The sequence below is a fragment of the Phaethon aethereus genome, assembly GCF_964289735.1.
Source record: "Phaethon aethereus genome assembly, chromosome: 5".
NCBI lineage: Eukaryota > Metazoa > Chordata > Aves > Phaethontiformes > Phaethontidae > Phaethon > Phaethon aethereus.
Window position 1 is genome coordinate 29,568,450 of NC_138579.1, and position 24,935 is coordinate 29,593,384.

General features: G+C 40.2%; 2 protein-coding genes across 2 annotated transcripts in view; one reads left to right on the plus strand and one right to left on the minus strand.

The window, feature by feature from the left end:
* PRORP (protein only RNase P catalytic subunit) overlaps positions 1 to 5,414 on the minus strand; it is a gene marked incomplete at both ends in the record, with an annotated part of 53,591 nt that extends 48,177 nt beyond the window's left edge. The window contains 2 exons of the mRNA XM_081999997.1: positions 3,663 to 3,710; positions 4,426 to 5,414. Of these exons, the coding sequence (XP_081856123.1) occupies positions 3,663 to 3,710; positions 4,426 to 5,414 (1,037 nt within the window). The remainder of the gene's footprint in view (positions 1 to 3,662; positions 3,711 to 4,425) is intronic.
* A 1,384-nt stretch (positions 5,415 to 6,798) lies between these two features.
* Positions 6,799 to 22,384, plus strand: PPP2R3C (protein phosphatase 2 regulatory subunit B''gamma; the record flags this gene model as incomplete). The annotated part of the gene is made up of 13 exons (XM_082001073.1): positions 6,799 to 6,847; positions 7,735 to 7,862; positions 9,025 to 9,129; positions 9,698 to 9,810; positions 10,636 to 10,733; positions 13,441 to 13,511; positions 14,095 to 14,227; positions 15,375 to 15,430; positions 15,504 to 15,579; positions 16,225 to 16,361; positions 18,017 to 18,154; positions 21,402 to 21,461; positions 22,166 to 22,384. The coding sequence occupies 13 exons, from the start codon at positions 6,799 to 6,801 to the stop codon at positions 22,352 to 22,354; spliced, it is 1,353 nt and encodes a 450-aa protein (XP_081857199.1). The 3' UTR covers positions 22,355 to 22,384.
* Between the last annotated feature and the right edge of the window lie 2,551 nt (positions 22,385 to 24,935).

Genomic DNA, 24,935 nt, shown 5'->3' on the forward strand with positions numbered 1-24,935 from the left:
CTCCAAACTGAACAACCCCAGTTCCCTCAGGCGCTCCTCATAAGACTTGTTCTCCAGACCCCTCACCAGCTTCGTTGTCCTTCTCTAGACACGCTCCAGCAACTCAATGTCCTTCTTGTAGTGAGGGGCCCAAAGAAGAGTGCTGGCATGTCACAACAGATCCTGAAAAATTTTCCAGAACAGCATGAGTGAGGAAACGCTACAGAGAACACACAGATCCATGCCAGCCAAGAGGCACAACTTTTTGTCTAACCAACCTAGTGCTGCAAAAACTCGCCAGCACTGGGAAAGGCCATCAAAACAAACCACAACCACAAGAACCATGTCAACTGCTCAGTTAGGTTTTTCTTCCTACAGCCTGCTAGCACAGCACACAAATAATTCCAAGATGCAAAACAAGACAGGCCTAACTTCCATGGCTACCTCTGGATTTTTGTATGATCCCCCAGAACTATATCTTGAGAGAAAGAACAAACGTCTCTTTTAATATCTAGCCTTTTCTGTTGTTTCACAACAGCCACAACCTCTTCCCTAACACATAGTCTGAAGGAAATCAAAGTGGAACTGTTATTGCTTCTATGTCCCATTTGTTCATTCTTTTCTTTCCCAGTTGTCTCTCCCATGAGCCCCTATAAACTAAACACATAATCAACACAATGCACAACTCCATCCCCAGGACAAAAACGTATGTCATGCATCAGTACCATGAACCTCTAGGCCCACCACAAAAGCCGCATGTAAGGTGGGGTAACAGTGGAGGACTGAGACAAAACAACCTGCATCTCTGTACTTGAATTGTGAACTACATTAACCTCTTTTTTTTGCTCCTAAAAAACTTACCTGAAAGTTTCGCAGATACACTTTCTAAAGACAAAACAATGAGATACATATATGTAGACTTCATGGGAACATTTCTTGACTTGCATCTCTGATTGTGGATTAAACCTAGAAATTTTTCCAAGCTTAAGTCTTTAATAACTACATGAAAAAGGAAGAAGAAACAGTCAGATATTACACTAACATACACTAAGGAAATGCAGTCAGTTGTGTCTCTTCCCAAGCACTTCTGCCAAGAATACTAGACATGAGACCAGCTTACATCTTCGTCACCAGACTGGGCACTCCAGCCACAGTACCAAGAAAGCAAGCAGAATCTAGTAGCTTCTCCAACAGACAGTAAAATAACACTTAGTCTGAATGGGTCTTTGGTTCCTCCTGGCTGACAAATAATGACAACTTTGCTACTTGCTCCCACTTAGGCTTCTCTTATACGCAGGATATGTTTGATGTTTCACATTTTTCCTTTCTATCATGCTCTGTTCAGAAGCCTATACTCACCCAGCTGCACATAATTTTAACTGAAGGAGTAACCATTCTTCTCTAAATCCATCCAAATATCTTATTTTCTCAAGCACAATCTCAGAACTGAATTGTAGGATTAGAGCTTTAAGTGTTAAAATGGAACAAGTTATTCTCCCCTGGCTGTCTTCACAGAGATATCCTAGAGACACCAAAGCTAAGTCATGGTAATTTTCTAAAACCATGGCATTCAGAAAAGCTAAATTCTCCCAACAATTGATGTCTAGTATACATTAATGCACAAGACCATAAGCCAAGGCTGCATTAATTGCAATACTGACAGCACATTTACCGAATCAAAAAAAGTTACACATGGAATCCCAACAATGGACATTCACTGCTGCATAGTCTCATACAAACAATACGTTCCAGTTGCTCAACCCACTGTGGCCACTGCAGGCTTAGCCTACATATTAATAAATGCAATGAGACTGGCTCCTCACACAGCTGTAAAGTTACCATTAAATACATCTAATAGCATTAAGGAACTTCACACTTTGGCAACAGAGAAGAAAGGCCTAACTATCTGTTATGAGACTATTTCAAAATCATTAAGCCTAAAGTTTAGGGACCTATCCTGTAGTTAACCTGGATCCTTTTTGCAACTACTGATTTCAGATTATTTGAAAAAAACAAATCTTCCCATACTCCAACAGATCAACCCACCCCAACTACCTATCAACAACCAAAGCTCCTGAAGCCATTTTCTTCTTGTGAATTCTTAATGTGGATTCCCAAAGAGAGCAGAGGCAAAGCAGGCACAAGAAACATTCAGCAGCTTGCAAGACTGGACCCTTAGTCTAACTGCTACTTTGTCACAACCATACCTTTAAAATTATGTTGCAATTTTTGCAGCTTCTCACTGATCATTTTAGGATTTCATGCCAAGAAATTCCCACACAGAAAGCTTTCACCTCTGTAGGATATATAGCCGTCCTTACAGCTAATTGACCACTTAACTACTTTTTTGAGATAGATTTGGAGTATTACGGTGCCTACGTATCAAGCAGAAGTCAGATATGCTACAGTAACATGAACACAGGCTCAAAAAACTTGAGCTGCAGCTTTCTATAGCTCATTTTGGAAATCCAAAGCTTTTGTAACTCTCAAAGAAAAATGGGCAGCAAACTTCAAGGTTTGTTTGCAGGGGGTTCAAGCTTCTGACTATCACAGTTCAAAGAAACTAGGAGCTCAGTGCTAAAGGACGAAGAAAATATCCTAGATATGAGCATCTTAGATATAACTGCCAGTATTTATTCAAATTCAGAATAACCTACAAATAAGCCTATTAAATTGCCAAATTCAGTTCAAGAAAAAACAGACAATAAAGATAACAAGCTACCACTTAACCAAGACAATCAAATTTAGAATTTTAAAATTCTAAAGGCTGAAAAAGGTTGTCTAGAATTTAATGAATTATCATAATACTGTATAGTAACACACACACATTCATATGTACTAATAATCCATCTTACAGTAAACAACAACTATTCTTAGGACAGCGAGTTATGCTGTTCTTTCATGGGCTTCAACAGCAGCAGACTCTGCATGTGGTTTTACTTCAGAGTATAAAACACTGTATTTTTATAAACCACCAAAAAACCCTATAATCTATTGGAGACTTATAATTAGTACATTTATAGTTGCCAAATTGCTACAGAAACACAGAACTAGGTTTCAAACAGAATAACATTTAAAATAGGAATTTACAGACATTAAGAAAACTGTGCTGTAGTAGAAACACATACCCAGGTTAACCCTGTGAAAACCTAAAATAAGAATCATTTTGTCTTCACTGAAAATCAGGTGGGAATGGAGAACCCTTCCATCTGCACAAATTAACTGCAGCATGTGGACAGTATGTTTTCAAGAAGACATCTATTAAATTGTCAAATTCAGTTTAAGAAAAAACAGTTCTGGATTCACACTCCAAAGCTGCTCTGTTAAATATGGTGTTAAACAATGGTATTATACAGCCAACCAAAAAAGTAAGCCCTTCACTCCACAGTAAACAGATAAGCCACCCAGTACAATGGCAGCTCTCATTTTTCTCGACGTTTTTCTGTCTTGGCTCTGCTTAGCATAACTCCTTTCCAAATGTGCATGCTGGGTCTTGCTTAATGCACAAGAATGAGTTGGAAACTGGAGTTTGGGAAATCCTAGGTACACAACAAGGGTTCATATTCTCAAGGATCAAAACATATTCTTATATAAGGAAAGCTATTTTTTACACTTCTGAAAGAAGAGTTCAAGACAGAATAATCAAGACAACACCTCACTTTTAAATAAAATGTTGCATTTACCTGGCTTTAATGTTGGTCAGCTGTCCTCTCCAGTTCCCTCCTGGTATACTAATATGTAGAGGGAAAGATGAACAACAACATTAGATTCTTATTTAACAATACCTGAATTACAGCTAAAGAATAATTCCTTTTTGAAATTATTTAGAAATAAAAGACCAATCAATCATCTACCCTGCAAAGAAATCATACAAAGATTAATATGTAACTTAGCAACATCTGAAAATATTATATAAAGAAACACCATTTAACAACTTGCAGAGAACTATCACCATCAGCCTCCCCAGTTTATGTCATCCCTCTCTCCTATTCTATACAAAGTCAACACTTAGTCTTCACTTCACCCATGCACCCATGCTAAATTTGCTGCCTCTTTCCTTTAAGGAGAGAAACTACCTAATTTTCAAATAACTTACTACTTCTACACTCTGACAGATTATAGGAAAAATCCTCATACCTGTCAATATTCCTTATGTACCATCCCCAGAAAGAGATTAAATCAGATATTTTGAACAGCCATGGCCCATCAGAATTTCCTACTTTCGGTACCAAGGAGTAACATTTAACAGATAAAATCTTTCAAGTAAAGGTGAAATCAGTAAGAATTTTACACTTCTACACTAATTTTGGAGCAAAAATAAAATATATCTTTTAATGACAATGGAATGCTGCTTCTCATGGAGAAGCAACAACCAAAATGAGATGCTGTGGAATAATCTGAATGTCACCCTCATGAACTGGAACTTCCTATTGCAACATTATTTACCTTTCAAACCATAGCTTTATACTCCGCATAAATGTTCTGTGAGGGTATATTTGGTTGTCTCTCAAATATAAGAGAATACTAAACAGCTCTTTTTGTAGCTCAGCACCTTTCATACCCCTGCTGAAGTCAAAAAAGGCCTGCAGGACATCCAACGTTGGGACCAAATCCTTAGTCAACATTTCATGGTAAAGTTCAAATGCGAGACTCATTTCTTGGTGACGGCTGGCTGCTTTGATACAGGATTCATAGTTTGTTCGTGAGGGAATCATAATCTTTTTTACTTCTTCCAAAAGAGTCAAAGCCTTTCTCCATTGATCTGAATTACTCAACCCCCTGATAAAAAGGTTGTAAGCCCCGCTTTCTAAAATCTTAAATCTGATTTTCATTATATCATACACATCACAAATTTCTGAAGTCTGCCCCTGCTGGACACACAATGCCAGATATTTGATCAACAAATTATATGCAATGTCACCATTACTCTCTGCCACGTGGGTCAGCAAGGACTTAGCCACATCAATGGGGCTGTTGCACCTGATCATACTGTTAAACATCACTTCTTCAAATATTTCAGGTGATTGAAAGCTTTCTCTCAGTCTGTTCCATTCTTCAGCCTGCAAAGGTTTTTCTGGAGGCTGTACGTTGGTAAACTTATGTCTTGACAGAATTTGATTCATTAACCGTTTCTTTGGAGCTCCAACAGACGAAGAAAAGTGGAGTTTCCCTTCAGTTTCCTCATCCCATCCTTTTCCTTCTTCATAATCAATTTCAGACCTCTTCTTGGTAGAAAAGACATCAGTTCCTTTGGGATCTACCGGTAATGCAGTACTGGAAGATGTCATAAAACTGAAATAGCTAACCTTTTCCCTCTTGGGGATGCCAAAAGACACAGCAAACAGTCGTTGGCATCTTGAAATAGGCCAGAACATACGACATTTCCATAGCAAAGCCTGAAAACTCTGTTGACTAGTTTGAAAAAAGAGTGTCATCACAAGAAGAAATTATCTCACTATTAGAAATTATAGAATGGAAAAAGTAGTTTAAATAGTGACGTTTATTATAAAAGCCAAAGGGCTGTCAAGCTGTATAAGCTTCAGTTTCAAAATACTTGTTCTACAAGCCCTTTCTGCCTCCTATGAAAATGGTAAACATCTTTTTTGACAAAAAATCGATCCCTTAGACAGTAAGAACATTCATCCAAAATGAGGGTATCTTTCTTTCTAGGGAAGATGCTTTGCAGGTTTGCAGCTTATCATTTCTGTTTGTTGGTTACTGTAAAGATGAGTGCTGAGTATGTTGTACGCAGATGGGCAACTGTGGTACAGCTAGGCAAAAAGTGCGGGTTTTTTTCTTCCTGCCTTCATCCAAGTCAAGTAGGAAAGTTTCCTAAAAATAAAAATAACAACACAACATCACAACCTGCTCTGTGCTTTCCTGTCATATTTACATTTGCATGCTAACAAACGCAAATTTCAAGGTAGCTCGATAATTTCAGGTCAGGAATCCCAATCCTGACCTCTCAGGCAGTCCCAGCACAGGATTCCTACACTGGGTCCCTCATACCTTTCAGCCTGTGACAAACTTCTGTTTAACTGGTTTCCTCAATCGTAAATCCTTGGTAACGCCGCTGCCAAAGAGGCAGAGCAACACCATTGGCAATAATTACAGTGAAATCCCACGTAAACGTTAGGTTACAAACGTAAATACCGGGAGGTTCACCGGCAGCCAGGCAGGCAGCTGGTGCGGCTAATGAGGAGGACCCCGCAGGGCCTCACGTCCCTCACCCGGTGCCCTGCGTGTCCGTCCTGGCCATGCCCTCGTACACTACAACTCCCAGCGGGCACAGCGGCCCGGCCTTCGGCAGCGCGCTGCCTACTGGGAAAGTCTCCCCTCCCCTCCCCTCCCCTCCCCTCCCCTCCCCTCCCCTCCCCTCCCCTCCCCCTCTTTACCCCGCCAGAGCGTAACGAAGCGCAGTCTTGCTGCGGGCTTCGCTCTTACTCCTCCGGTATGGGCCTACCTCGCTCGGTGCGCGGCGGCCATGGGCACCTCGGCGCTGCGAGGCGCCGACAGGGAGGGGCTTTCAGCAGAGGCCACCACACGGCAGCCAACACGCTCACCCCCCGATAGCCCGGAAGCGCTATCGGGCCCGCGCCTGGACTTGGAGCCAATCGCGTCTCACTGGGCTGGTCGGCACGTGATCCCTCGCGGCCTGTTAGGGCGGATGGGGTTGCTCCGCCATATTGGTTGCGGGTACGGCGCCCCGAAGATGAGGTGCTTCAGGCAGGGCATCGCGCATGCGCGCGGGGCGGCCGAGCGTAGGCGGCTGCGGCGCTCACGTGCCGCCGGGCGGGTGGAGTGGCCGCCGCGGGGGCCATGGACTGGAAGCAGAGTCTGCGGGGCCGCTTGGCCGCCCGCCGCGCCCGTGAGTGCGCCGTGGCCGGGGCTGGGATCGGGCGGCGGCACTCCTCGCCGCGGAGCGCCGGGGCCGCCTAGGCGGTGCCAGCCTGGCGGGGAAGGTGCCTGGCGGGGAAGGTGCCTGGCGGTGCCGGCCTGACGGGGAAGGTGTCCCCGTGGGTGAGCGCGGCCGCCGGTGCCCGCAGTGACAAGGGGGTGCGGGGTCAGGCCTGGCGGGGCGGTGGGGCCAGCGTCGGCGTGCCCGGTGTTGCTTTAGTTCCCCATGTGCAGGCTGCCGTGCGGCCGGGCAGGTCTCGGGGTCGTTCTGTGGCGGAACGAACACCCTTATTTTAGGGGCCGGTGACAGCAGGGGCGGGGCTGAAGAACACGGAGGAGCCGTGTGGCCCTTGGTGCTGTAAAGGCCGGTTTGTCTGTAGTACGTACCCCTGCAACAGCTTCGGCTGGTAACTCCTTACCCGTCAGTGAGCCCAGAGAGAGCTTGTGCAGGCGTATAATGATACCCTGGAGGTTACAAAAGAGTGAAGGGTGATTTTATGCTGCTGCTGCTGCTTACTGCAAGCAGCATCTTAAACAGTGGTACCACTGTTAAAGAATGCTGCTGCTTTGTCAGTCATAACCATGTGTCTTAGAATCGCATACCCTACAGAGAATCGGGTGCGTGCAGTTACCAAAAGAGGTGCTTTGTAGATATGTTGAATATGTCACATATATATTCTGTTTGAGTATCTGTTATATAGTTTACATAATAGACCTGTGCTCCATTCACTTTCACCTAATATTTGTACCGTTAAACAGCATAGCTGTATAAGCCTCAGCATTAACTCCTTTTTTCAAGCTCTCTGTTAGATGAAAACTCTGGAATACGACACAAAAGTTCTTTTCTGTGTTAATCAGCCAAAAAGAGCGAACAAGAGCTAAAAGATGAAGAAATGGAATTGTTCACAAAATATTACATGGAATGGAAAGGAGGACGAAAAAGTGGCAATACGTCATATACCAACATACCACGATTTTACTACAGGGTAAGTGAGGTATCCAGATAAACTTCAATGACAGGCTTTTCTGTGTTATAAAGAAAGTTGTGCTTACTCAAAGGCACAATTCAGCTTCAGAAGCTTAAGTAGATTGAAATCTGAATGATGTGGATTCCTAAGCATAATGTTTCTGTTTTGTACAATTGTTGGATCTTCAGCAGTTTCAGATAATTACTAAGCATCTCATCAAAGGCCATGACATAGTTTTCTAATCAGGCAGTAGGCTTGGCTGTTTACTAGAGATAGGAAGTCCTCTTTCAGAGAAACTTCTTGTTTTAACTAAATTTTGACATACCAGTGTTATAAATACGTATCTTCCCGCTTCTGTTTAGACATGATGGGTAGCTCTTTCATGAAAGTGGTGGGTCATTGGTCTTGCAGACTAGAGATGGGTCTGTTGCTTACATCATCCAGCAGAAATGCTTGGTCTGGCAACTTATGAGAGAGATGAATCAGATTAGGATTGGGGAATATAGGAGCACAAGTTTGACATCTTGATATTGCTGGCAGTTGTCAACTTGACCACCCAGTTGCTCTCTAACCTCACATGGTCCCATATTCCTTAGGATCCTGAGTTTCTGCCAATTAAGTTCTCAGGTACCTATGTATCAGTTGATGAATACATATGCAACCATCCAAGTTCTCATAGTGCTGTAGAGTTTTGCATGTAAACGTCGGCAGAACTTTCATACTAAGTGTTCTTCCACCTGTTTTGTTGGCCAAAACGAGTCTAGTAGACATTCACGCTTTTGAGAGTCACACCTACTACAAAATAGAAAGTACTGCTCGCTCCCGAGTAAAATCTCACTAGTAGATGTCTTTTATGTGTGAGCCCTCATATGTTGCAGCTATGGGCAAATGCTTACTGGATGGGTTATCGGGTATGAGGTAGGTCTCTGTCTCTCATGTTAAAGATGTCCTGCTTTAAATAACTATTTTAATATTGAAATAGTTTGCAACAGTATGCAAGTGATATTACTGTAGAAGAAGCAGGTACCATACTGCATTCTGGTAGATAGGTCATTATTTTCTGTCAAGTAAACAGCTTCATCAGGGTGTATGAGTCAGGACTTCCTGAGAGTACTTGCTGGATGTGTGGTTTTTAAATGGTACCACTGTACAGAAAATTAAAACACCACAATGTTTCTAGCTGCCAGCTGAAGATGAAGTCTTGCTTCAGAAATTAAGAGAAGAATCTAGAGCAGTCTTTCTGCAAAGAAAAAGTAGAGAGCTGTTGGATAATGAAGAGCTGCAGGTAAGAAAATATTTTCTGTACATCTTGTAATGGCTTCTGACAAGACTTCCTCTTTCTGCAGAGTTTGATTATCTCCTGTCTGTCCACTGAATCTTGTGGTAAGGTGCTTTGTATTTGGCTGGTTCTGAAGTACTAGCTAAAGCTGCATAGTCTGGGGCTGGTAATGCCAGTGTAAAGCTTCCTCGTTATGATGTATATGAGGACTAAATCAATGGCTTCTGGTTTTCCAGCACATTCCAACAATTTCCCTAGTGGGCCCAGAAGAAGAAATAAATTGTTTACTTATCACTGAGGGAGACTGCAAAGACGGTTGAGTTTACTGCAGTGCAAAGACAAAAGGGATGTGACCCTAGAAATCCTAGTGATTGGGGGGGGCAGTGTTTAACACCAGTTTAGAGCAACGGAAATACCGTTTGCTTGCTTTCCTGGGTGAACTGACGATGTGTACTGTAACTGAGAGAACCTTGCAGCAAAACCACATTTTTGCTGCATTTCTTAGATGCTCTATCTTAAGCACTTTGACATCTCTAGAGAGATACCTTTTTAACCAACTATAAATGCCTTTAAGAATCTATGGTTTCTACTGGACAAACATCAGACATCACCAATGATTGGGGAAGAAGCAATGATCAACTATGAGAACTTCTTGAAAGTTGGTGAGAAAGCTGGACCTAAATGCAAGTAAGGCTTTCTTCTCTTGTATATGCTTACTTTGGCTAAACCTAAGTGCTGCTGTAACTTCCAGTTGCTAAAATAGATGGAAACGGTTTAACGGAGAGGGAAAACCATGTCCATGTAGTTGTTGATGAAATAGTTGCTGTGCATCCTTGCAAAGGTGTATTGCCCTACATCTCTGAGGGAACTTTTGATAGAGATGTCTTTGAGGGGTACTGCATCCTTTTCAAGAAGAAATTCTTATCAGCATGAGCATTTTTATGAAGTTAGTGTCCAGTAAACAGCACATCTTGTGTTTGAAGAGGAAATGATGTCTCTGGTGATATTGCCCAACGTTCCCTAATACCTTCTGATGGAAAATTTCCTACCAGATGTTCTGTGTGCAGCATACAGTGAATATTCCTTCTTTATGCTCCTGTTAGAGACTGCTGTGGTGCACATAGCTTTGTGATTGAGTTTTGGGCAGAAGCAGATTAGTTGTCAGTACTGGCAGTTCCTTTTATGTGCATATCATTGTGGAACATTGGAAGCTACCAAATATATTGTACTAAAGAGAAATTAAATTGACTGAACGCTCTCAAAACTCCGATGTCACTGAATAGTCTCATGAGCGGCAAAGGCAGCTGGTTTTTATTGAGTTTACCATTGTTACTTGGTAGGATCTCACTTGATGGGTGTAGTGTAGCAAATTAACACATTTGAATACACAGAGCACATTCTGTATTGTTAAAACAGTATTTTAAAGTGTCTGTAAGTTTTGGATACTGTAACTGGATTTGTCAGTGCAGTGTAATCAGATGCATAGAAGTAGCTTTGTGTTTGTTTTTACAGGCAGTTCTTCACAGCTAAGATCTTTGCTAAATTACTCCATAATGATCCTTATGGGAGGATATCTATCATGCAGTTTTTCAATTATGTCATGCGAAAAGGTTAGTTGATGCTTTTTCTGTGTTAATGAGAAGTTTTATTTTCAAGGCTATTTTAAGCTTTATTGATTACTTGCTGTTCTCTTCAACAGCAGTGAGATCTATCCCTTGATTGGTAATGCTGTTTTCCTGGAGGCTTGGGATTTTTTTCCGGTTACTAGGAGGTGGGAGCTCACCCTACCCCTGAAATCAACCTCTACTCTCAGCCAGAGATATCCTTGATCTGTTTGTTATGTATATTGTCTTTCTAATTTCCTTTATTCAGGCAGTACTGTAAACAGCAAAACAGTAAAGTTATGTAGCGAGTGTGAGCCTAACGGCTGTGATCAGACTGTCCGGCAGATAGCTTTGCTGTCTTTCCTTCTACGGAGTAGTGTTATCTGTATTTTCTAACTGCTTGTCAAATACGTCAGTATGTTCTTGCCACTATAGCCTTACCATATTTTCAGCTGTTTTTTATTATAAATAACCACTTGGGCTGAAAAATGCAATTTTTTTTTTTAATCTGTATTAGATCTCATTTAAAAAGATGAGGCTGGTGAGCAGAAAGGAAGGTTGCCTCATTGCCTTGTCCGCTGGCTACGGTGTTCTTGGGTCTGATAGAGCCTTTAGAAGGGGAGAATGGCACCTTTCCCCAGAGCAGCTCAGCTTGTTTAACTTAAAATCTTGTGGTGCGAGGGATGAGAGATGTGTTGAGCAAGAAACCTGGTGAGCAGATGTGCAGAGTATGCAAGAAAGGAGTAACAGGCCCATTTGCAACAAATAGCAAACCCAAAAGTTGCAGGATAGGAGACTTGTGAAGGAGTCTGTGAAAACTGTATGTATTTCAAAAAGGCCTACACCGATGGACCCAACAGAAATTCTTTCAGAGCCTTTCATTTCATTTGTTTCACCCAGAAGTTTTAATTCTCATGTATTTATGGTGAAAACCTTTTTCTAAAACAAACAACACAACCCCTTTCCCCCCAAAAACCCCACAACAACCAAACAAAATCCATTAAAAAACCCACCAAATTTAGAGACAGGAAGCCTTTTGGCATGTCCCATCTCAATCAGATTTCATTTTCAGACTCTGGCCAACATAAGGTCTCATCACAGTGTTTGTTTACAAGTCCCTCTTGGGTCAGTTGAATAATCCTTGGTCCTGTTGTACAGCGTTCCATATGAAGGCTAAAGACCAGGGCAGGTATTAAAGGAAGAGAAGACTTAAATTCCTGTAGGAACTTTCAGTTGATGCTTTAAACTGGAATTAGTGATTTCTGTCTCTACTTACTGCTAAATGTCCTTCAGTGTGGCACTGAAAGGAGAGGAAATTAACACCTGATGAAGAGAGTTATTCTGCAGCTGCTTGAGCTGATCCAAGTTGGGGCAGTGCAGTCCCACATTTCACCTTGTTTTGATGAAGCTCATGCAGCAGAGCAGTCAGCCTCCAGAGTGGTGCTGCGGCAGGGAAGAGGCCATATCACCTTGAGCTTAAAATGTCTTTAACTGCTGTGCCTCCGGTGTGTGATGATATTCTCTAACCAGCTGAATTCATTAATGAGCTTTTGGGATTTTTCTTTTATATGCTTGTTAAAGTCTTAGGGATAGCTGCATGTATTCTCTGACTTGTGGTGAATGTGTAGCATTCTGTTTTTCTCCTTCCTACCTCCAGCCGGAGGATTACAGCCTTTCTTCCTCTTTCTTAATGATCTACGCAGTCCTTTTGGAAGGATGATGAGAGAATGGTGAAGTTAACTGAATAATGGTGAAGCATTTCCCAAGGCACCATCTGCCTCCAGTAGCGCTCTCCCTTCAGGAGGAAGGGTGGTCGAGTCCATTGGTTTTGTCCAAACAAGCCTAGTAAAAGTGTCTTGAATCACTTCAAGGTGTATCATACGCTTACCTTTAAACTTCAGCCGATAGAAGTAACAGCCTCACCGTATAACCTCTCTCATCTCTGTGTGATTCTTAGTCCACCTTGATAAACACTTACCTTGAAGAGACAAATATTGGTATGAAGCACAGCTCATATTTCATAAGAGGAACTTCTATAGTAGTTTCTTCATAGAATGGAAGTTAAATTTAACATGGAGTGTGTGAATAATAGTTTTTATGCCTAATCTGTACTCCGTCTCTGTTACTGTGCTTTAACAGTGGCCTCAAGCACATTGTCCTGTAGCTTGTCTGATTAATGCACCCTCTCATTGCAAAAATAGATGCTAGTGCTATTCTAATTCTCCTGTTGTAACTCAGAAGTGAGGGCAGGACCTTTGGCTGTAGCTGCAACACCTTGTGCTGCACAAGGGGCTGTAGCAATCTGACAAGAAATCTGTATATGACATTGTACAACTGTTTTTAATGCACTGAAAATGCACTGCTACACATATCCCTAGGTCAGCGAGAGAGAATGAATCTGTGTGATTCCATGTACCAGAAAAAAATGTGGTGTCTGCTCAGCCGTTTCTCGCATCTAGTTACTACAAGGCAGTCTTGGCCAGAGCATACCACATATTGCCAGTGACTCTTACCAACTTAGAGACTGAAACGGCATTTCTAAGCAGGGCTGGTACATATCATGGTTTTGCTTAAATCTCAGAAAAATGGGAAATAGAGAGAGGCACTTAACATCCAACACTGCCGTGTGGCCTTTAGAATAACTTCGAATTTTGGTGAGGCCTGAAAACCCCCCTATGTTTCTTACATTGTAATTCTGTTTTCTGTTTTACAGTATGGCTTCATCAGACAAGGATAGGTCTCAGTTTATATGATGTGGCTGGACAGGGCTACCTCAGAGAATCAGTAAGTAAATTCTTGATTAACTTAATGTCTGCCTTTCCGATACTCTGTCGTTTGAGTAAAGGCAGACATTAAGATATAGTAGGATATAGTAGAATATATAGTAGGATATAGTAGAAATGACAAAAAAGCATGGCTAGAGTGGGCCTCAATGAATTATTAAATAAATAAGAAGGTTCTAGTTACCACCCTGCTTTAAAAAATGGGTGGTAAAACCTTTAAAACCTGCTAATAAACTTGTCTTTTCTACTCCGGTATATTCAGCAATAGGATAATCCAGTTAGGATTTATGCATTGATATTTGAAAAAGTTACAGTTGAGTGCATTTATATTTACATGTAAATATCATCTACTTTTAACACTATGCTTTATTTGTAATCTGTTTCAGTCATGGCGTCACATGTGCATGTATGTGACCTAGGATTCCTTGCATGGAGACAGAAGCGCTTTTGTCTGCTTTCATGCTCCTTCCTGCATTGTTGCAGGATTCTGTTTTTAACAAAATATACTTGAAACCCAGGGTGGAATATAGTAAACATGCAACAACAGTAGTGTTTAAAGCTTGTTTTCTTTCTTAATTCTGCAGGATTTAGAAAACTATATTTTGGAACTCATCCCTACTTTGCCACAACTGGATGGTTTAGAAAAATCTTTTTACTCCTTCTATGTCTGCACAGCAGTTAGAAAGTTCTTCTTCTTTCTGGATCCTCTCAGAACAGGTAGGTCCATGTTTTCAAAATTCTAAGTATGTGGGAGTATTTTCACTTTTAAAATGTTTCCACCGAAGCTACTTGTGTTTTCAAAGTAATATGTAGTTGTCTTTGTACTCTTTTGTTCAGCACTCTTATATTTGAAGATTAATCTCCACTGAAGACCATGAGTCTTTGTGTAGGTCTAATAATCTACTTCTAATGAGATTCACAGCATTAGTTTTAGTACTATAGAGTTATCTCACAGAAACTGACAAATAAGGTACTGTTTCATCATAATGCATCACTAGCAGTAGCTAACTTTATAAGTGTTTAGGGTGAATAAAAATCACAGCAACTAACAACAGAACTGCTTGGCGGAACATGCACAGAGCTGTGGAAATGCTCAAGAATGTTTATTGTGATCTCCTCCTGTGATTAAATCTGTGTGTACCATGTAAACCCATTAAAAAAGGTTTGCAGTTATGGCTGCTAATACTTATTACAGTTGTAGCTCCCTCAGACAACAGTTTGCTTTTTCGTATGCCCTTCATTTAAGTCAGAAACTGCATGTTTTTTCAAGATCTAGCTGTGCTGTCAGAGTTGTGTGGGCAGTAGTCTCTGACAGAGGTAATTACAAACACGTAGAGAGAGTGTGTGTGAAGTTATAATGCCATTATTTTGCACAGCTGTTTATGCGTTGTCTGCGCACCAGTCAAAGCTACACCAGCAGAAGTGCATTCTGCCACCTTAGCTTTGTGTCACATCTGTAGTTTCTGAAGATGTAAAAATATCACGTCACTTAAGAGACTCTTACTATTCCAACAAATGTTTTAAGCATGGTTTCTTTGCATTTTTAATTTTACATTTTGAGTTTATGTTGAACACTTGCTTTTTTAATGTAAGTTTCTGGATTTTAAGGTCTCCTGGTAACTCCTCTTCCATCAATATTAGGCTAGTTTTATTCAGTCATTTTAAAAGCTATTTTTGTCTCTTAAGTTGCAGCCTTATCCTTGACGTTAGAAGTTAGGTTTGTTTGGGTTTGTCTTTTTAAAAAAAAAAAATCTTTTCTGCTCAGAATACTTCTTTCTTAAGTAGAACCACCTAAATGAGAACAGTGAAAACAGGTATGTTGACTGGGTGACTGTTAAAATGTGTTTTTCTTTTCTTGCTGCAGGGAAGATAAAGATACAGGATATTTTAGCTTGCAGCTTCCTGGATGACTTACTGGAGGTAAAGATCTCTTAGTATATATTACTGTATTTTAATTTACTCTTTCTGAATTCTAACTTTATGTTTCACTTAGTTAAGGGATGAAGAACTTTCTAAAGAAAGTCAGGAAACAAACTGGTTTTCTGCTCCTTCTGCATTAAGAGTTTATGGTAGGTTCCTTTTATGTGAACGCTTCCCCCCCACTTTTTTTTTCCTCGCTCCCTCTCCGCCATGTATGACATAGTCACATTCTTAGTGTTATTTTTCTTCTGTTTTTGTCTCTTTAAAACCTGCTAATAAACTTGTCTTTTCAACTCCGGCAGCCATCCTTTCAGTATATCTTCCTGACTTTCTTTACAGTTTCCGTTCCCCACTGTTGCTCTTTTATCATTATTTTGCAGATTTTATCTCTGTCATTTTGTGCTTGTTGCATAAGTTACAAGATTCCTCTGTAACTTCCTCTTTTGACTGTTCTATTCATGCTTTTGCATCACCTTTAGCTCTTTTTTTCATGCTTACAGCAGATCAGTTTAATATGTTCTTAGCCTTCTGCTCCTTTCTCTGTATACACAAGCCTTTCCTTTTGAGCCATTACCTTAGAGTTGAACTATTAACACTTTGTTATGGGGATCCTGCTTCCCCTCCCCTCCATGTTCTGTGCTCGTTTATGATGCTGTATGAATATTATTGTGGGTCTAGCATATTCCCACTTAACTGCATTAACTTCATGATGAAAATTAAATAAATGTTTAAAAGATGCTACATTTTCTTTCTCTGTTGAAACAATTCTGTTTTGCCCTCTATATCGTTCCTAGGACAGTACTTAAACCTTGATAAAGATCACAATGGCATGCTCAGCAAAGAAGAACTGTCCCGGTATGGGACAGGGACTCTGACCAACATATTTTTGGATCGTGTCTTTCAGGAGTGCTTAACTTACGATGGTGAAATGGTAATCACATATTTTCACTTTGTTCACAATATAAAAGCTTTGGCTTATTGAGATGGGAGATGTCTTGTAATCAGTATCTTTAAGAGTAGCTTGAGGTAAAGTAACTTTTATTTATTATTGTGCATACAAATGACCATGCAGCAGAGTAGAAAATTAGTTTTCTTAACAGCAAGGTGATCGCAGCATGGCCTACAGCCAAGTTTCTTGTTTTGAAAAACAGAGGTCATACAAAATCCAGACAACTTAGGATAAAGCTTCTTGTAGATTCAATAACATAAAGTGTGTGTTGAAAACATGTATAGATGTAGAAATGCTTTTTAGTTACATGTAATTCTCATGCAAGAGAACCAAAGACAAGTGGCACACTTGAGACTAGTGCAGGATAGCTAAGCTGTCCACTTCTTCATGAAGACAGCAGTGGTTTTTGTTGTAAGCTTTCCATAGCTGTGAAAAATGGGAAGTCTAACTAAATTACAGTTAAAATAAAAACTTATGTCGGTATCTATTTTGAAAGCTGTATGTCATTGCTACTGTTGTTGCTTGCATTCAGATGACTGAACTCTGAAAGTGATAAATTAGAAATTCACTATACAGTCCTTCTGCCGCCTTAGCAGTTTTTGCAGAATCACAGAATCATTGAGGTCATGAGGGATCCTCTTAGTTGCCCTTTGCTGGACTTGTGTCACTAGGTCCGTCTCTCTCTTGTACGGGGGAAATAAGAACAGGACCCAGTGCCCAGATGTGGTTTAAGCAGTGCTGAGTAGAGGAGAAGGATCACGTTCCTCGACTTGCCAGCAAAGCTCTTCGTAATGCAGCTCAGAATGCTGTCAGCAGCCTTTGCTGCAAGGGCACATTGCTGGCTCACTTTCAGTTTTGTTGCCCATCAGGACGCCCAGGTCCATCTGTGCGAAGCTGCTTTCTGACTAGTCAGTCCCAAGCATGTAGTGGTGCTTGGGGTTATTCCTCTCCAAATGCAGGATTTTGCGTTCGCTCTGTTGAACTTGATGAAGTTCCTGTCAGCCCATTTTTCCAGCCTGTCAAGCTCCCTCTAAATGGCAGCACAAGTCTTTCGTGTTTAAGGTAGACAGGATTATTATATACATAGGACTGAAGGATTTCTGTCCTTGTCACAACTGTATTTTTATCAGGAAACCAAGAATAGGTACTAATGAAAAAGTGTGATACATATTTGTGATGTCTACTAATGCTTCTACCACATGATTTGCCAAACTACCTACCCTGATCTAAGGATTACATACTTCAAATGGTAGGCTTACTGCCACTGGATGTTTAATTTCTGGTCATGAAAACCTTTTATATGGCTTTTCTTCAATAATTACGTATGTTCAGCAGTCTAAAGATGTATTAAACATTGTTTAAAAGTGTATGTAGTAAACGTATATCCATGTTTAATTTGGATTTATGCTTGGAATCCTATTTTACTTCTAAAATGGCAGGATTTCCTATTGTCAGCAGTCATTAAAAACTAACTTTTCTGTTCACATTGGTGGTAGCAGCCATTTTCTATTTCATGTTGTCTTTTTCAGAAACTAGACTGATCTCCTGCAATGAAATAGCTGCCAATTATAAAGTTCCTGCTTGCAAAATCAATTTAGAAAGAAGACTGTAATAAACATGATTGTATCTACTTTTAGGACTATAAAACCTACCTGGACTTTGTGCTTGCATTAGAAAACAGAAAGGAGCCTGCAGCTCTGCAGTATATTTTCAAACTGCTTGATATAGAGAACAAAGGATACCTGAATGTCTTTTCCCTTAATTATTTCTTTAGGGTAAGTCTCTTTATACAGGTAGGCCATTTACTGTGTTTATAGTGTTACAACCTGTGTGCTTCTGCATGCAGATCTGCAGGAGATGACTTTAAATTACCAATACCCACTGGGAGGCTAATAACTACTTCTAAGAAGATTTAAAATATTATAAAAAAAAATTCTAAAACTTGGAAAGAATTCAAAAGGTATTGTCAACGTTTTATCTGCAGTTGAAATTAACTGTTTTGATTTCGTTTAGGAAAAATATTTTCCTTTTTTTTTTTTTTAAATTGAAATTGTCCTTAAATTGCCTAATGATTACCTACTAAAATCTCTTGTAATGGTTCTAATTGGTTATTGCCCATGGTTTTAATTTCCACTGTAATCCTAAAATTCAGTAGAAGAAATTAAAATGATGAAATGCAGTGATGGGTCTGTACAGCTGTGGAGTTTTTCATTCAGCGTATTGATGGCAAAAAACTTCTTGCATTTTTCATATTCTGTATTTTTCTGTTGCTCCCAGAATAGATTTAAAATAAGCTTAAGGTTTTTTTAGGTGCTGTTAATTTTAACATAAGGCTTGTAAAGTCTTCTTCCAAACTTTGGTTTGTGTGGGAGTGGTTTTTGTGGTGGTTTTGGTTTTGGGGAGGTGGGGTGGATGTTTTGGTTTTTTGTCTTTTTTTTTTTTTTGATACGTGGTTTAATATCAAGATACCCAAGGTATCTTGGGAAGGGAAATGTCATGCAGTAAAACAGTATTTTTACTGTGGATGCTTTAGGCTGAGTGTGGTGCTTTTTTCGTGTACAAGATCCCTTCAGTAATATCCATTCAGACAGAGGGACAAGCACTTCAGTTTTCTTTGTGTAGATCTTTGTTTATTTTTACAGTTAGAATACAATGTCATACCATATGCACAAAGTATGACGAACAAGGTGCGTACTTGATTCAGCTCATTAAGTAAAGTGTTCAGGCCTGCTCAAGGAATAATCTTACATCCACATTATTTCTATATTGTAATAAGTTTCCAGTGGACATGAAATTTGATAGTGAGTACAACCATATAATTTTGTAAAAATAAGATTTCTTATCTGGAAGACAAAAGGAAAGGCGCTTTTTTTTTTTTTAACAAACAAAAAACCCCACCTTTTTTTCTTTTCTTTTCTTTTAGTGCCTTGGAACCATTAAATAATTTAGGGTGGAATGGACCTTTGGAGGTTACCTGTTCCACCATCTGCTCAGAGCAGGACCATCTTTGTGGTTAGGTCAAGTTGGTCAGGGCCTTGTCCAGGCGTTTTTTGGGTTTCTGCAAGGAGGGAGACTCCATGGCCTCTTTGGGCAACGTGTTCCAGTGTCTGACTACCCTGACTGAGAAGACTTTTCTCCCCTCACCCTTTCTCTCATCTTTGTCTAACTGGAATGCCTTTTGCTGCAGTCAGTGTCCACTGCCTCTTGCCCTTTCACTGTGTGTCTCCAAGAAGAGTCTTGCTGTGTTGTCTCTAACAGCCTGCTAGGTAGGTGGTAGTAATTAGATATTCCCTGCCACCCCAGACTTCTGTTCTCCAGGTGAATTCATCCCCATCTCAAGCCTCTCTTCTCAGCTGTGCTGTGCTTTAGCCCCCCAAGCATCCTGAGAGCTCTCTGGTGAGTTCCCACTGGTTTGTCAGTGTCTCATAAAGGGGAGTCCAAAGATGTGAGGCTGCATCCCAGGAGTACTGTGTCCAAATGTTGAGTCAGGAGGAATAGTCACCTCCCTGAACCTGATAGCTATGTTTGTACTAATGCAGCCCAGTATTTATCTGCCTTCATCACTACAAGGGCACTCTGCAGATTCTTGTTGAACTTCTTGTGTGCCGAGATGTCCAGCACCTTTCCTGCCAAACTGCTTCTAACCAGCTGGCCCCTAGAGTGTACTGCTGGATGGAGTTACTCTGCTGCAGGTACAGGCAGGATTTTTGCATGTGCCTTTTGAATTTCATCATAAACTTTGTTTAGCAGATATATTTGTGTTGTACGCTTGATGGGCAGCTGTCAGGCTAGGAGTTGGCAATACTAAGGATCCTAGAGAAACCAAGCAATGACTCATCTTCTCTCCCTGCTTTTACAGCTCACCATTCCCACCACTTTCTCCACTTCTGTTCTCATGGCAGTAAGATTCAGTGGGGCCAGGGGCCGTATTGTCTGACTGTGATTTTAATGAAGGGTGTTAATTTATAGTTTGACATTTTACATAGTTTGACATAGTGTTGTCATAGTACATAAGTGGTTCTAATATGAAAGCAATTTAACAAGGTAATTCTTCATAAGCTACTGTGGCATAGCTATTTTTGTGCGTATCTCCAGTTACATACTTCTCTAAGGCTTAGTTATTGAAAAAAATTCCTCAACTACAGCAGATGCTTGATCATACTCCAAAATGTGTCCCTCCTTTAAACTTTTGGAAATGGAATGTTCTCAGTTTTCCTTGAAATCAGAACAGTTCCTTTTGACTCTGTGACTAATTGCTTTTTTGCTAGCGTAAGCATGGGTAGGTCTGCACCTACAGACATTATACTGATACATGTGTGCTGACAAGGCTAGGCAGCTTGTGCTAGTGAAACAGTTTTGTTTATAGCTGTTATTTGCAGGCAGAGGTTTGGTGATGCTGTTTATAGTACTACACTAAAAGAACTAATATTAGGGAATATTATTTTGTTCAAAACGAGAAATGCCCACTTACGACATGAACTGGGAGAATCCTTCAACCCTGGGAGAAACCACGGACAAATGCTCAAATAGACAAATACATTGTCTCCCTCACATTATTACTTGATCAACCAGAATACAGGTTCCATTTACAAAGTAACTGAAAGTGTGAGTAGCCACACTGCTTTGTCTGTCTGCTGGTTGGTCTTTTCCCTTCTCTCTTTCCCTAGTCTGTATTTCGCACCTTGTCAGAAAACTGAACCTTCTGGTTTGAGCTTATTACTATCTTAAGCTTTGAGTGATAATATTCAAGTGTCTGCATATCCCATTTGCAGAGTGCTCAAACACTGGCCATAATGACAGTTGAATTCTTATCATATTGACTAAGAACCGTGAACCCAAAGATGCGCATCATTGATTATGCCTTAACTCACCCCTGCCTCACTTGTGGAAGAGAATTGATTGCAAGCTGTACCGTGAATGCTTTGTAACAGGGCAATACAGCTTCAGATGCAGGAGCATTAAAAAAGTTTCATACAGTGTCAGTATAATACTGCACTAGCTATTCCTTTATTTTGTTTCTAGGCTATTCAGGAACAAATGAAAATCCATGGACAAGAACCAGTTTCTTTTCAGGATGTCAAGGTTAGTTTTACTGAATAGAGTACTACGTGAAATACTTGAATAAGCATTTTGTAATTTACTTGCGTTCTATGGTGGTTTCTAGGTTGTTGTATATTTACTTGCAGAGTAGTAGAGGTGAACTGACTTGTCCTACTCATAGGCTTGAAAACGTCTTTCTATTCAGCAATTGCTCTGTGAGAAATCTGGTATGCAACTGTTCTAGTAGTTTCCTTACTAGTAGACAAAGTACATGTTAAATACATGTCGCTGTGCCTTACACTTGAAGATACTGGGTATGTCTATTTTGTGGTTCAGGATCATCCCTCAGAGGGAGGGAGTGGACTGGTGGCTGAAAAAATCTGTCTATACAACTGTCGTTAATTACTGCCTACTTTACATTTAGCAGTTTTAGTACTTAAAAAAAAAAAAAGTACAAGAGTGTCTATAAAACTTAGCTCATACAAGCAAACTGAGTTTCATGTTTCCACTTTGAGGCCAAAGCCTCCCCAAAAAAGTGAATTCTTATTTGAGATGTGGGAGCTGAGCACAATTATATTGTGCTTTGCAACTTAAATGGTTTGGGACTTAACAGCTTTTTTCAGTAAATTGGTGTGGGTGGCACTAGTTACCCAAAGACCATTCTGTATATGGTATAAAGTAGCCATTATTCTGCTCATGAATGTGTGTGGGTTTTTTTCCCCCCAATTTTGACTTTTCTTTCATAGGATGAAATCTTTGATATGGTGAAGCCTAAGGATCCTTACAAAATCTCCCTTCAAGACTTAATCAATAGCAGTCAAGGAGACACAGTTACCAGCATTCTAATTGATCTGAATGGGTTCTGGACATACGAGAACAGAGAGGTCCTTGTGGCAAGCGATAATGACAACACTGCTGATGTTGATGATACGTGACTTTGAACAGGAGCAGACTGTAGCCATAGAGATATCTCAGTCTGATGCACCAACTGTTGGAAGCTGGAAACATTCATTATCTGAATCCATGTCTCTCCCATTTTACTTCCCTCCCCTCCCCTTTCCCCCCATATAATATAAAATGTGGTATGTAATGGGAATTGCAGAAATAATTTCTGAAACCAAAAAAGCAAGTGTTGCTTAAGGGGTAAATTTTTTTTTTAAATAAATATTTTTGAACTTTTTCCCTCTGTACTAAGCCCTATTCTTACTTGAATATTCTATGGATGTGGTTCTCAGTGTCTTCAGCACTGGCCTGTATCCACTCAGCCATCCCAAGCCTCCCACTGCATTCTGTGTGGCCTCCTCTTATGATAGCACTGTTGAGCATTCTGTTGTGAGGGCAGAAGTCTTCAGAGGTAAAGAGTTTAGGCCTCTTTCTTTTATAAATGTCCAGCTTTAAGTGCCCAACAGGAAGGGTAAGTAACTATTGGACTGACTGAACAGTTACCTAATTCTTCAGAGGTTCAATAAAACTGCACTAGCTTTAGGTCTAGTTAAAACCAATCCAAACACCTGTATAAAGGCTTTCACCCACTTAAGCTCCTGTGCAAGTATCTTAATGTGATTTAACTTAATTGTACAGCTGAGCTACAGCAGTAATTAAAGCAGTGAAACTCTTACTCTTTCATCAAGCTGTAGAAACATTTCAGCTTTCAGATAAAGTTACAATAGCTCTAGACCAGAGACAGTTGCAATCCTTTATTATTTATTAGCTTGAGGTAGTGCTGAATGCATTGAGTACGTTAACAAGTACTATGTGAGATTGTAAAGAAGGCATGGGGATAGTATATTTTAAATTTCACTGCTTGAATGTTCCACCAGGATGTGTGACTTGGTAAAGATGAAAACAGTGAACAGGCCGGTGCTCCTGTCTGCATGCATAAAGTTTCAAAGGCCACACAGTTTTAAAGGAAAAGCCATAGCCAACTTCCAGTTCAAAAAATTATATTAAATATAAAATAACCAGTTAATGCATTTACAGAAAAATCAAACCATTATGAAAGTAACCACTTTCATACAGTTTGCAAAAAACTGAAGGAAGGATTAAGTTAAGGCACAGTGAGTACAGTATTTTATACAAAGAAGTTTAAACCCAAGGCAGTGAGAGCATTTCTGATGCAACAGATAGTAGGGAGAGAGGGGAAAAAACCAAACACAACTGACATTAATTTCTTGGCAGAAAAGCAAAGCATCCTTCAGCTGTAAAGGTTTTACTCTTGAGCTTTGTGAGGCTTTCTATCTTTGACAGTATAAGAGCTCCCAACAAGCCGTTTTCCTGTGTATTCCCTGGTGCTGAACGCAGCTTCCCCTTGCAGATGTTCAGGGCTAAGGAATGATCTTACACAGCTGTCAGCAACCTCTGTCTTACTCTCTTCTTTGCTTCTTTTTAATTGTATCAAAACAGATGGAATAGAGCTGATGATTGAATCTTCTACTGAAGATTTTCTGTAGTGCTAGAACACCAAGGGCAGGTGAGAGGACAAGGAATTTGTGCCCTACAGGCCATGAGTTCAGGCAGAGGGTTGTCTGAAATACATAACTGGAGTTCTGGAAACTAACAGCTGAGTTACCTGGCCTCTGATGTTACAGCAGGCCCTTAGTTGGTAGTGGGACCAAGGCCAGGGACATATGAGGACACCCAACACAAAATTTCACTGAAGACTATTTTTAAATTTTTTTTTAGAAATCTCAAGGACAGAAGTAATGTTTCACATCGTAACTAGGGCAGGTTCTCTGCTCCTTTATGTACAATTCTCTATAGAAAGTGACTGGGGCACTGACATGTGATTGTCGCAAAGTAAAAGGTGAATGGTTTACAAGCTCTAAGTGGAACCAACAGTCATTGCAGTAAAATAGCCTTAATTGGTATTAGAGCTACTACCCATGCTTCACTTAAGACAAAAATAAAAACTACTTGCTGTTGCAGTATTGCAACAAACTGTTTTGTTTATTTAAGAAAAAGGAAGAATCCTAAGTTGGGTTTTGTGATGTCTATTTATTTATGTATTCTGCCATCTGCAATGGCATATCCCTTGCTGGTAATTTAACATTAAACAAATAGTCTGTTTAGGTTAATCAAGTACACTGACTCAGGTAATGTACATCCAAAAAAGTTGTCATAGTTCTAGATCGGTACCATAGGCAGTGTCCAATGCGTTCAGTATTATTTAGCAAGACTTCAGTTTCCCAGGACTATTCAGAGCATGTAAAGTATTCAAGCAAGTGCGTCTCTTAATTCTTGGATTTGGAGTGAGAATATCTTCCACTGATGCTAGTTCTGTACTTTGCTACAGCACTGAATGGAGCAGCTGAGCTCTATTAGCATCCAAGGGTGTTGGTACTTGTTAGTACAAGTTCTTAAAGGTGTTTACAGCCTCCTTTAATTCTTATTTTTTTTCATTAAAAAAAGTCAGTGGACCCTTAAATCTCATTAACATTAAATCTAACATTATCTTTTGTGTTCAACAACAGAAAAAAAATACATGCATACAATAGTGACAATAAATAGGGGAAATCA